This window comes from Cyclopterus lumpus, chromosome 20, assembly GCF_009769545.1.
Source record: "Cyclopterus lumpus isolate fCycLum1 chromosome 20, fCycLum1.pri, whole genome shotgun sequence".
In the NCBI taxonomy this organism is placed as follows: domain Eukaryota; kingdom Metazoa; phylum Chordata; class Actinopteri; order Perciformes; family Cyclopteridae; genus Cyclopterus; species Cyclopterus lumpus.
Window position 1 is genome coordinate 9555810 of NC_046985.1, and position 14178 is coordinate 9569987.

At 43.4% G+C, this 14178-nt stretch overlaps 1 protein-coding gene across 1 annotated transcript in view; it reads right to left on the bottom strand.

Moving 5' to 3' along the window:
* The window catches only part of LOC117749823 (solute carrier organic anion transporter family member 5A1), a 32575-nt gene extending 19002 nt beyond the window's left edge, over positions 1–13573 (bottom strand). The window contains exons 1-2 of the mRNA XM_034560601.1: positions 13494–13573; positions 11573–12987 (exon numbers count right to left, since the gene is read on the bottom strand). Of these exons, the coding sequence (XP_034416492.1) occupies positions 11573–12524 (952 nt within the window). The 5' untranslated portion in view covers positions 12525–12987; positions 13494–13573. The remainder of the gene's footprint in view (positions 1–11572; positions 12988–13493) is intronic.
* Between the last annotated feature and the right edge of the window lie 605 nt (positions 13574–14178).

The window sequence follows — 14178 nt, forward strand, 5'->3', positions numbered from 1 at the left end:
CATCTGCCGTGAGACAGAAATAAATCTCAATGAGCTATTCCGCTTTGTTTAATACCATCCTCTTTACGCGATACGTCAGCACACGCTTCAGAATTCTCATAAACTGCACCGACGGTCCAGCTCGATGCTTGAAGTGCTTTGAAGAGTGAAGCTGCAGGTGGCAGCTGTATGATAGATGATCTATGCGGCTGTGGCTGAATGAAAAGAAAGGGACAGTGCTCCATGTATCCCTGTGTTACTGGGATCAATTCAGTCATGTGACCGTACCCCCTGAAAGACAAGAGGAGGAAAAAGACAATGAAATGGTGGAATGACAGCATTGTCATGGAAACCTGCTGACATAGCAGTGTCTTCTTACAAGTCCTAACCTTACAATTTTACCCAGGGGGCATGCACGGGAGTTGTGGCCTCACACATGCACAGTGGGACAAAAAAAAGCATTAATAGGCTTTTGTTATAGAAAAATAAAAAACACTTATTCTTTGGAAATCATGTTGTCGTCTGGATGGTGCAGAGCGGCATGACGTGAACTCATAGCACTATAAACCTGTGTTTTTTTTAACTGAAAAATTAGACACAAATATACTTTTTTGGGGGGTTTTGTTTGGTGAAACAGTTCAATGATGAACCCGATGCTATTATAGGTTGTAAATTGTCACATCAGCAGCCTTTACACCAACGCATTTCAAGAATAAAACATGGAACGGCTGGTGAAGGTTTTTTTTAAGTTAGAAAGTAAGGAATCAATGAGCTCTAAAAATCCCATGTCTCGCATAAACGGGTTTAAAGAACTTAAGGAGAACATTTTCAAACAGATACGGTTCTAGAGGTGCTGGAAATGAATGAGAAGTGTGAAGGCGGCACAGGTCCTGGTCCAGGCTCTAGTCATCTCACGGCTAGACTACTGTAACTCCCTCCTGGCAGGTCTACCTGCTAATGCCATTCGACCTCTACAGCTCATCCAGAATGCAGCTGCTCGACTGGTCTTCAACCTCCCGAAATTTACCCACACTACTCCGCGACCTTCACTGGTTACCGGTGGCCGCCCGCATCCGCTTCAAAACATTGGTACATGCGTACCGTGCTGCGAATTGATCGGGTCCGGTCTACATCCAGGACATGGTCAAACCGTACACCCCAGCTCGTTCACTTGTAGCTCCTTCACTTCGAGCTAAACACTCAACAAAGTCACGACTGTTTGCTGTGCTGGCTCCTCATTGGTGGAACGAGCTCCCCATTGACATCAGGACAACAGAAAGTCTCTACATCTTCCGTCGCAAACTAAAAACACATCTTTTTCGACTATACCTTGAATAGGGAAGGTAGAGCCGTAGTAGCACTTTAGTAGCACTTAAATGTCTTGCTTGATTCTTGTTGTTCTGAGTTTGGACTCATGGTTTAATGCACTTATTGTAAGTCGCTTTGGATAAAAGCGTCAGCTAAATGACATGTAATGTAATGATTGAAAACGGTAAAATTAACATAAACCCAACTACACTCACTAATTCAAAGTCTGATATTCAAACATGGACAGAAAAACGCATATAAACAAACAATATAGTGGCCACATTAAAGTGTGAACACACAGGCTCACAGAAAACTATTGAAATAAAATGAATACACACCATCCCAATAATAGCCACAGACGCCGGACACAAACTGTGTCGCCACATAAGGATCCAATATGGGATTAAAAGGTCAAGCAGCAATTTTCTGCCATGAAGTGTTAAGCCCGCAGATATTGTCCCTGTTCTATTACCATGCTGATTTAGCTTTGAAGTGGCACAACAGCGTCAGCAGGCATACCAATATGCGGTTGCATGTGTGTGCGCATACGATTGCCAGTTTGAAATTGCTATAAACAGACAGTATCTGTTCTATTCTGGAAAACCCTGCTTTCCATTTACTGTAAATTAATATTGAATGGTCCAAAATGATGAAATTGAATTGCATCGCAGGGTTAAATATTATATTGCACGGTCATTTTGTTTTTTAATATTTAACGTTTCTTAATATAACATTATTTCACTGTTGGACTACCAGACGGCTTGAACGTGATTTAATTGTATGCTATACCGTTCATAAAAATGATCATATTGGCCAAAAGGATGAGAATATAATCTACTCGTACGTTAATAATCTGTTGATATTCATGTAACATTTTATAGGACAGTTCTAGCAGCCAATGAAAGTCCTGAACAGTGCTGGCGTCCCACAGGCAGCGCAGTGGGCGGTGAAAGGATGAGATAAGTATGCAATGTGGGCAGGAGGTCGTGAATATCTTAATGGATCAAGTAAAGAACTTTGATCCTGGAATGCAGGCAGTGCAGACTGGTACAGAGACAACCATACGAACTGCAACATCAAAGCCTCTCTGACTTGGAAATGTGCGTTCAGGCCACCCATCAGGCTTCTGAACCGCTCTACCCCCGGCTTTACTGTTGTAAGCCCCTTAAGCAGAAGACATGACTTATCACAAGGGGCACAGAGGACTTGATCAGCATCTTAAGTCTGCGTTTCCCATCCCATCCCCCCCTTGGGATCGCCGTCGATACCTCAAACTATGACCCAGTGACCTCGTCTCTCATCCAGATGTGGTGAGCTGCAAGACTTTATGGAAGCGATGCACAATACAGTGTATACATCTACAGTACTTGCTCCGCTGGAGAGATAGGAATTCTTTTTTTAAAGAAAAGTCCGAAATTGTGTCCTCTTTTGTTATGGTTTTTACTTGACTGCAAGATAATTATGCCCAGAGCGTGGTCATATAGCACAAATAAAACACAAACAGTACACTGTAATAACAAGTGCATGCAAGCTGCTGTACTTGTAGGGGTTCCCCAAGCGAACTTCTCAAAATCAAACATTTAGAAATTGAGAGAAAAGAGAATCGAGGGGTTTTCTTTATCTCTAGCTTTCCCGCTGCAGGAGGGAGGCTAAAGGCGGCGCCAGCCAGTGAGTCATCACTCCATGTGTTTCCTCACCTTTCATAGAACACATAAGAAAAGAAATTCAGCAGAAAGATGTGCACGAAGGAGATTATTATTTAGCCAGTGTCGTGGCTGTAGCAGTTGCCACTTACGTTTCTAGCATGCAAGGCTTTTTTGAGGGACCACACGGGTCACGGATACTAACTCTGACGCAAAATGACCATTTTCTGCTGATTCTGTTGCTGGCGTACGACTTCTGGAGCAGCGCTGACAGCAAAAGACCACAAATGTGCTGCTGCTAGCATCCGCCAGTAGACACTTAATAGACCGATACTACTAACACTATTTAAATAGTGTAAATATAGATTATATTTACATATCATGTGCATCATTTATGAACATACTATACAATATATTGAGAATGTTTTATTTCAGAAAAGTTTTTGTGTGGACTGTCAATTATAGTTCTTAGAAGGAAAGAAAACTGTAATCAGGCAAGAAAATTGCAATCTGTATCTCTTTAGTTTCTATACAAGTTATAATTGAATTAACTCGGAATGGGGCAGGATTCATTCTTCCGGGATTGGAACAAGACATGACTTAATTATTTATATTTTACAACGGATTGGGACAGCAGTGTTTATTTGGGAGAGTGAGAAGGGAAGGGAGTGAAAAATCCACTCTTGTGTCTCAGTCGAAATGTTTGTCTCTTATCTTGTACTAGAATAAAAAAGGTACAGACTGAACTATTAAATTCTGTTTTCCCGAGCTGCTGGAAAGGTATTTAGTGAATGCTGTGCACAAAGAAATCTTACTTTGTTTTCAAGAGGAGAAAAATTCTCACCATCTATGCCAGCATTATATATTAGACAGCTGGAAATCTATTTCACTCTCTCTTCCTCACAATCCCTCCTTGTGACAAGCTAATCAAAGCATCACAGTTGTCTTTAACTGGCCTACTGATGGAACGTCATTCAAAGACTGGGGTGCCACCGCCATTTTATATGACTTCACTTTTTAATGTTTCTCAGAAGTCTTTCACACACTGCCACATTGAGTAATCCTATTGCGCTCTACTTAATTGTCTAATCCATCATCTTTTGTGGCTTTTCCACCTTATCCATCTTTCTTTGTGAATTTTACTCTCATTCCTTTTACATAATTTGAGCAAATACACAATTTTTATTATATCCTCGACTAATTGATTCTAATGGAAGAGCAGTTTAAAAAAATGTTCACAACGAAATCTCCTCTTTAGACTAATTCCGGTCAGTATCTTGCAAATATACACAACATGGTGCGCAGGTAGGCCAGGTTAGGATTAGCCATCAGATTTGTGGGATTATGGGCACAATCAAGGTTTATAAAAAAGGCATTTCTAGGTGAAAAAAAATTTATCACACTGCAGCTTCACAGCTTATCAAACAGTTAGAGTCTTTTTGGAGTGGAAGACTGGGCGTGTACCTCCATTGGTTGACAGAAACATATGCAGTCACTTGCTTCATTATCAACTTCAGCCTGATGGTTTCCTACATTACCTCTTGCCAAAACACACACTGGTGGAGTGCCGTCACCACTTTGTGTGTCTGTGCATACATAATGTTCCAGCATTTGAGAGGGAGGCAGATAATCTTTCAGCTGATGAGGGGGCCATGAAAGGGGCATCTGGGCTGGGGGGTGCAACCACATTATACTTAGGCACTGAGTGCATGTGTGTGTGTGTGTGCGTGTATGTGTGTATTCATTTGAGTAGTGAGTACAGGGCTTAGGTGTTATGCCAAAAGCTTGCACCTGCAGCTCTTCAGCCTCCCTCATTCAGACACGGCACAGCAATCTGGCTCCTAGTGCTAAACATCATCTTTGGCCAGAGCCAGGAATTTAGCCGATTCATCAGTACACTCGCTTCTGTCCAATTCCAGCCCTCAAGAGGAAGATAAACAAGAAAGAATGATGCCTTGCCTCCAAGAAATGATAACATATCAGAGATATGAAGGCATATTATAATCATATTTACAACAGTTTGTTATGCCTGTATGTGTCCTGTATGAGCTGAATACTCTTTGCAACAGTGAGAAAATTGTTTTCACTGGTATCTTAAAGGAGCTTGTGTGATCTTAACCATTAATCTGGAATAGACCCGTTGTGCAGCAGAGGTGCCTCCCACACACTGTGACACAAGTGTATGACGCCGGTCTCGGCCTTCTCTGCAGTCTCTCCACAGGCACAGACGTTCAAATACCACTGCACGCTTGCAGGAAAACCAACACAAAACACTTGCTCCTGCAAACACTTGTGCTCACTCCCGACAAGCCCCAAACCTCACCCAACCCCAACTGCAGAGACAGAGACAGAGACAGAGACAGAGACAGAGACAGAGACAGAGACAGAGACAGAGACAGAGACAGAGACAGAGACAGAGACACACACACACACACACACACACACACACACACACACACACACACACACACACACACACACACACACACACACACACACACACACACACACACACACACACACACACACACACACACACACACACACACACACACACACACACACACACACACACACACACACACACACACACACACACACACACACACACACACACACACACACACACACACCAGCAACAGCTGCTCTCTCACCAATCGCACCCCTCAACGGTCTTCCAACGACTAGGCCCCCTAAAATGTAAAACACACAGCTACAGGAACAAAAGCCTGATAGAAAATGTAATTAAACTAGCAGACTTTTATTAAAATCATCATGGTATCTGTATTAGGCCATTAAAAAAACACTACCGTGTACAATTAAATCCTTTCTCCCAAACATCACACAATAATAAGCAAACTCAGTCAGCTAACATAAGTGGATGACTCGTGTCAAAATGCTATCTGTCCAATGAGCTGTATCACAGTTACATGTTAGCCTGAGTTATATATATATTGCACAACCAGCTGAATGCGACATTTAGTGGCATGACAGAGCTTGGCAGAGTCGCCACAACAGACATTTTTGTGCATGCGTGTGTGCAGCAGCAATCCCATAGGAGGGTGAGGTCAGAAAACATTTTGTGCCATTCATCTCCCTCAGAGTGGGCTCCTCAATACCATGTGTAGTTAGGACACCAGATAAACAGCTATAGGTCAGAAGGGGACGAACAAAGGTCCAAGGAAAAAGGACAACCAGTGCAATAAGAAGTGTATTAAACACATTTTTTACAAATAAATGCTTGAGCAAATCTGCTTGGGTGTCCATGTTGAGGACAGTATTTGTTGACATTATCCTCACATTTGTGAACAATAGTAGAGTTTTTTGTGCTCAACACGGTCTTAGACTTATGTAAATTATATCAATACCAGCATCCCCTCCTCCCTCATTCTCCACCTATGCAGCAGAGAGGTCAAGGAGAACAATGGCCACTGCTCTGAGAGCATAACACTAAGATGGAGGGGGATTTTTTCATTTCTGTGGAAAAACAACACTCCCAACACCCTGAAGGCTAAATCAACCTAGAGGGCGGACTGAGCTGAACAGATAAGATGAGGCACAGAGGGGAATGGAATTGAGCCTAACATGGATGTACAGGCCGTGTCTGTTCACTATATGCAACTATTTGAGCCAGAGAAAGTTGATTCAGGTCAGATATGTCGAATCCCATAGAAGCTCAATTTCTGCCTTTTTTGGAATCTAGTGCTTGATAGCAACAGTATCCTCTGTTCCGATAGCCATCATAGGACATACTGTACCCTGTCAACTGATAAACATCTGGCAATTAGTGACCACAACTCATTTCCTGACTGGACACAACAGGCAGAGGCTGGGCATGTTTCTCTTCACATTGCTGATTAGTTTAATCAGAGAAAATGCACAGAGGCTGCAGGTTTTTGAGTGATTTCAGCCAAACGAAGCGACAAAGGACATCTTAAGTGGAGCCTCGGATGTGACAGCTCAGGGGACGTAAAGAAGTATTAAAGCTATCACTCTAGACAGAATATATAAGTGAGAAATAAAAATAGAACGCTTTTTGCAAGTAAGGCTGTAAAATTAAGATATGTTATAAATTATTTGTGAATGTGGTACTGTAATTTGTCCAGATTTACCGACATAGTTCAGATAATTATGTAATCCTCCCAGAAACTCAATAATTAGGATTTATGGCTTTGTGGGTGGAGGAGGAAGTGTCTTCCGTCCTGAGCTTTTTGCATTTACTGTAGAACATCTGGCCGAACACATAAACCCCTCAGCCATAACATCAATCAGTTTGAAAATCTGAATCATATTTTATTTTCCAATCAGATTTCTAATGTGTGAATGTCCAAAAAAAAATCCCCTACAGCAGTTTGATGCAGGTACAATTAAACCACCTAAAAGCTATTTGGGGGTATTATTTAATCTTGACCCCAGCCAACAAGAGCCAGGGATCAAGGCAGATTTGGTATAACAACATGGACCAAAGAGCCAGCGGGGAACAAAGGAAAAAAAATGTGTTCCATATCTTTAGCTTAAAACAAAAGGTTTCTCAGAATTCCTGCAAAGAAAACCTCTTGTGGCGTTTCTCCAGGAACCTTCCCACACTTTCAAAACAACTCGGCAACAACAATGTGCAGAAGTCAATGTGCAGAAGTCATCGGCCAAAGAGGCGATGACTGTACTGCAGTTAAGAACCTGCATCTGGAAACAATCGTACTCCCACACTTGATTGAACATTCTCTGCCTTATTCCATCACTCCTACTTTTACTCATTAAAGACTAAATTGTCTGGAAGGAGAGCAGGTTGGGGGGGGGGAAAAAAAACAGGAAGGATTTTGAAACAGAGTCATCAGTGGCACAAGATCCGCCTCAGAGGGGTCAGTGGTTCACGTAGGGAGTCATAATAGTGGTCAGAGCTGGCAGCCCTGAAGTCTGCTGCTGAGTAACCCGAGGGATCTGGGTAACAGGACTGAGTGAAGGGACACAGTGATATTTAAAACCTTTTCGTGGATAAGCCAAGAGGACAGTGATTGAAACAGCCTTCTTTTAATATGTGTGCCAGCCTCTGACGGGGTCAAACATGTACCCTAACAGATCCTGAAATGTGATCCATCAGCAGCCTGGTGGGGCACAGAGAGCAGCTTCTCCAGGGACTTATGTGTTTGCTACTGTGTGTGCACAAATCTGCATTTGCTTTCGCTGCAAGGCAGAACACAAACAGTTTAACGAAACTGACTGCGTGAGCACAGAGAAAGACGTGCCGGGGCTGTGACTGAAAATCCTTGCTAAAAAGTCCCAAAATTAAAAACACAGTGAGCTATGACTGTGAACTAACTGTTAATTGCAGTTCTCTCTCTAATCTGGTGGGGACACACACTGCGCACACACACACACACACAAAACCCACTTTAGGAAAGAGACTGAGAGCAACTGTTCTTTCTAAATGTGTCAGAGGGAGAGAGCAGACACCTTGTGCTTATGCAAGTATGTGTGTGTGTGTGTGTGTGTGTGTGTGTGTGTGTGTGTGTGTGTGTGTGTGTGTGTGTGTGTGTGTGTGTGTGTGTGTATATATGTGTGTGTCAAAGAGTGCAGACAAGACCAGTCTTCAAGATGTCCCTGTAGGTGTTAAAGCTCCTTTCTTCCTAACTTGGGCACCACCTCTTCTCCTCCTCTTTAGTAAAATAAACAGCCCACTATGTCAGGCTGGCCTACGTCAGATGTCTTGGCGTTTCATGAGTATCTAATAGAACATAATAATGCATACATGCACCAATAACACTCACCATTATGTTAGCTTTGGAGTCATCTGCACTCCAAACTAGTTAGGCCAGGAGGACTCAATTAACCGTATCCTGCATGTAGACAGGGCATTTGTATGATGGCGGCAAAGTCAAGACAATAAAGAAGTTGTTTTAAAAACAAAAAGGACTATAATAACAGTATGAATTTCAATTATATTTTTGCTACAAACTGAGTTCATACACCTCCTCTGAAAGTTAGTGTGGCCACGCAGACAGCAATCTAAATCAGAGCTGACCTCTCTATTCACCCCACGTCAATAACAGCATCTCAGTATCATTAGCTTGTAAATCACAGAGGTCCCCCCCCCCCCCCCTCCCTCTCATAGCGGGAGGTCACAGCCACTGTCCAGAGCTTGTAATTGATCATCAATTCAATGAGGAGAATTTAGATTATTGATCATTTAGATTTGTGGATCATTGCATTGCCAAATCTGTTGGAGATGGGGACAGAGTGTTAGAGATTGAAGGCAACCATAAACAGCAGAGACAACAAATCAAGAACAAAAGCTGGGTGTTGTTTCAAATACAGTTTGTTCTCCCGTTTACTACAGAAGTGTTACTCAACCGAAGAACAGAAACCTCATCTATAGCAACAAGTCACCTTCATACAAGATGGAGGAGCTCCTCAGAGAAGGGCAAAGACAAACGTTTACCATAGTAACATCAAGAATGGCGTGTTGTAAATGAGAGAAAAGACTGTGGAAAGAAGCAGAAATGGGCACACGGTGGCTACTTCCACACTCGAGCTGCCAGTTGTTGTCCTTATGCTCTCTAGGGGCGTGCTATAAAACCAGTAATAAAAAAAAAGAGATATACAAAGCCAAATGAACTATACCCTCATTCCACCGTTTGCTAACAAACTAGAGTAAAAGAGGTAAAGTTCAGATGATGTGCCCGTTACATTACCATAGTGATGTGGGGCCAGAGCTGGGAAATGGGGTGGTGGGTCAGAGGGAATGCCCTACTGTGTATGCATGCATACACAAACTCGCTTTTTTTCTCTTCTTCTCTTCCCCCAAGGGCACCAGAAGTACCCTCAGAGTAAATCACATTGTCCTAGAAAAGCCAGCAGCTCCTCCCCTCTGAGACAGTGTAAATTGAGAAGGGGTTTACATTAATGGGTGTGGGGGGAAACCCATCTCAAGGTAATTTCACGGGGGGTGGGTCTCCTCGGGATATGGGTAGCCTATATCCTGACAAAATTCTAATTGGAAAATGTAAAAAATTGCTTCATTCCCCTTCTTGATGGAGAACATTGATGGGTAGAGGTTAAAAAGCTACATTTCAATGTTAACTCTGAATGTGGATGTGGATTTGACTCTAACATGACAAGCCGTCACCACCTGTACTTTCATGCACCAAATACCAGAGCAAGCCTCAGAGAATGTCAAACATAAAAATGTACACACAACACACCTGGGTAATAAAACTGAAGCCCAGTTACCATGGTTATTGGGAGTGTCTGATATACCATCAAGGACGCCCCCCCCCAATAATCTGCATCCTCTGACATGTCAGAACATGTCTGTTTTCCCTAAACAGCTTAATCCCTCCGGGATTCCTCTGAAAAAGCCACCAAGGCCAGTACATCTGTACATGGGGATGTCTTGACCGTGATGTCGAGCCTTACCAGCCCTGATGCATTTGCTCTGCAATGGCCTGCCGAGGTGAGGGCACAGCACGCCTGTGTTTGGGGTGGTTTTCTCCTTTCCTGCCTGTTTCAATAGCTGTGCTGCAGTGGCTCCCTGTGACGCAGGGTTCTGATCAATACTGGGTCTCAGGGGCAGCGGACTCAACAGAGTATATGCTTCATAGGCTGTGTAATGTTGTGATCAAGGGCCGGTGTCGGCACTGTGGCTAATGCTGTGCATATGCTGTGTTGTTGTCCTTCCAACATTGTGCATGCATTGCTTCTTACAAAGTTTTTTTATCAAACAAATGAAATCATATTTTTTTTTTTTTTTTTTTTTTTTTTTTTTTAAATGGAATTTTAAAGTGTAATCCAGATTATAATCAATACATTAACTGATGGTGAAAATAATAATTCACCATCTGTGTAAAAGACACCAGATTGAGACGTGCCCCACGGCCCAATAACCCAACGACAGCACACAGGCAGATTACTGAAGTGATCATGAACTCCTCTGTGAGCTATGTACAGTATGTGGTATGCATGTACCAATAATTCTGAGCAAAACCATTATGGTCCGCAAAGCCCCAGCGTACCAGATAAAATACCTGAAGAAATGTACAAATGATTTGCAAAGGAATACAACGTTCATACGGTCAATATGCTAGAACTTAAATAAAACAGAAACTAATCTTCTCTGGCTAAACATCAAAGCATGTTGCTTTACTGCTGCCAGCCTTCTACACACACACACACACACACACACGCACACACACGGTTCTTGTCCCACACTCGTCTCATGTGCTTCTGGCCCACGGTTGACTTTGCAGTGTCTGTATTTACCTTAGTGTGGTGCAGAGGTTGCATGCCACAGAGATTAATTCAAAAGGACAGAGGGCCGGTGGGGGTGGATCTGTTGAACTCTGGAGGTTTACATACATGCACATCTTCCTGGTAAACACTAGCAAGACTAAGCCAGCTAAAAGCCGTCTTCTTAATCTATCAAAATGCTAATATAAAATGCCACACATAATTGACACCAATTGTGTTAGAGACCAGTAACTGTATAACTGTCACACAACAGAGCTGCATTGTTTGTACTGCGGAGCAAAACTGGTGAAGCTGAAGCAAAACAAGTCTGGATCTGCTTTTGTGGCATAACAATATTCACTTCTTATAAATATCATGTCATAAACTTGGAAAATAAAATGAATTACAGGACGTCTTACCCAAGTAGAGAGATGCATTTTCTTTCTTCACATTGTCGTCCAGGTAGGTGGGCCCCAGGGTGTAGATTGGCGTGGACCCCATGCCCACAAGTATCTGGGCGCATATGAACAGAGTCACATACAGGTTGTGCTCATTGCCTTCCTGGTCGCGAGGGCACGATGCCGCGTCGAGCTCACGCCCGCTGCTGTTGCCACTCTGACAGAGGCCTTTGAGGCCCATTGATGAGTTCTTCTCCTGGATCTGGTAAGGTGGTGAGATAAAGTGGGGAAGGGAAAACAATGCTGCCCCTACAGCGATGACCACACCACCCACAGCCAACCAGCGGGGCCTCTGACCCCTGCCCCCAAAGTAGGAGATGAAGACCACCACCAGCAGGCTTCCGATGTCGAAGCAGCTGACCAGCAGGCCGGACTCAGAGCTGCGCAGACTGTAGCGCTTCTCAATGGTGGTGATGACACTGCTCAGGTAGCCCGAAACCATCAGGGACTGAATGAAGGTCAGGTAGCACATGCAGAACAGGAAGCAGCGGGAGTCCCTCAGGATGGCTCGGGCATACTTCCTGGCTGGGATGCGGATAAGGCGGGTGAGCGAGAAACCTAGTTTTTTACCCCCAGAACCGGCGGCCCTGTGGCCCTCCACGGGCAAAGAGCTACTGAGTCCCACCATGCTGGAGGCAGAGGGGGAGAAGTCTGTCCTGGAGGAGGGAGTCTCTGCCTGACTGGAGTCTGGGGTTTTTGGCTGGAGCTCACAGCTCTTCTCCAGGGCCACACGGCTGTGGGTGGTGTTGACCAGTCGAGGCTGCGCAGCCTTTCCATCCGGCTGACAGGGTCCGTTCAGGATGGGTAAGCTTTTGGACTTGAAGCAGGTCTCTGGGTCCATATACTGGTCCTGGAGCTCACGGATCTCCAGAGACAGATCACTCCCCGTTTCATCATTGTCCGATGAAGTCATGGTGCAGCTGGAGCTGCAGCTTCTGTGGGCTCCTGGCTGTGCTGAAGAGTCGGTCAGTAACTACTGCCACACAAGGGCACAGTGGAGCTGCTGCTGGAGAAAAGACTCTGCCCTGCCAGTGGGTCTGGGTCGCACCCAACCCCTCTAGTTATGTGCATGTTTTTATTCTACGTAGCTACTCACAGCCAAAATATTCTGAGAAGCGACCAGGGATATCTTGACTGAATACAGAAGAACATCAGCTTCCTTATCTTAACACTTAAGAATATTGTCCAAGGAGCCGATAGTTTTGAATAAATATCTATACGATTAAAAAATAATCATATACAGATAACAAAAAGGTGCTGTCTTTATGATGTTGCCCCAAATTAGGATTGTATGTGGATTTGATGTTGATTTTATGGCTCTTTGTTAGATTCATATGGTTTTTTTTGTAGCCCTTGTCCCATAGATGTGCAGCATCCTATAACAAAGGATAAAAACATGAAATTAAAATAACACATTTCAAAACATGTTTGCTACTTCTAAGGTAGACACATTAATATATACATCGCTACAAGCAGACACAAATATAACCCCTCTCATTCTGGTAAATATGTCCACTCTGGATTTAACTGGTCACTTCATAACGCTAAATTGAACACATGGAAATATCACATCAAAAACAAAACAAAAAAGATCTACACGAAGGAACCAGCGCGTATATAGGTGCGATACTGTCGCAGCGGGGGACCTTTAATAACAACGAGCTTTCCTTTGTCAAAACCAGAGATATATCTGGAGAACAAAAGACCACGCTGTCCACAAACGTCTCAGTCATGACTTTGAAAAGAAATGAAACCCCCATTCAACACGAGACATTTCTGAAATTAAGCGACCATAAGTTTCGGCCTCGACTAAAACGGCGACAAATATAATTTGACATAACTTCTGCGAAAGGCAGGAGGTTCAGAGGGCTGTAATACTCACACAGGACAGAGGGAGGTAGCCTGTTGTTCTCACAGGGCCGCCGTTAGGTGAATGAAATCTGCTTGATGCGGATGGCTGCTGCTGGTGGGTAAATGCTGCCTTCACGAGCGGTTGGGAAATTGTACAGTCAGAGATCGAAACACCAATAAAACGTTGGGGACGCTTAACGTAGTTGATCATTTACGCTCATAACATCAGAAAAAGTGACGACTACACAAAGTAATTTGGTTGACTCGTTTATTCATTATTGACATTATCTATGCAGACTTAACCGTACGTCCATAACACAACGTAGCTATGTGATACTTGAGCTTTAAAATGAGAAAGAAAATAATCACCAACACTCACGTCTAGGTCTTCTTCGCTTGTATTTTTCAACCAGACACACAAAGATGATATAGCTCTTATTTACAACCTTCAAGATACACAGAAACCCAACGAGGAGAAGGTAACGTGAATGCACCAAACGTGCGTGTAAATATTTTTTCCCTGTTGGGACTTGTAGTTTCTAACGTGCGTTCAACTCGCTCTCTAACTAACGTCATATTTGTATTCGTTCATTTAGATTACCCTGACTGTATGACATCGTATATACCAGCATGTTTTTCGGCCCAAACGGTGGCTTGTTACGTGTATATGAACAGCATGGGACCTTTGCTGACCAAGCAGTAATTCGTAGAAAGCA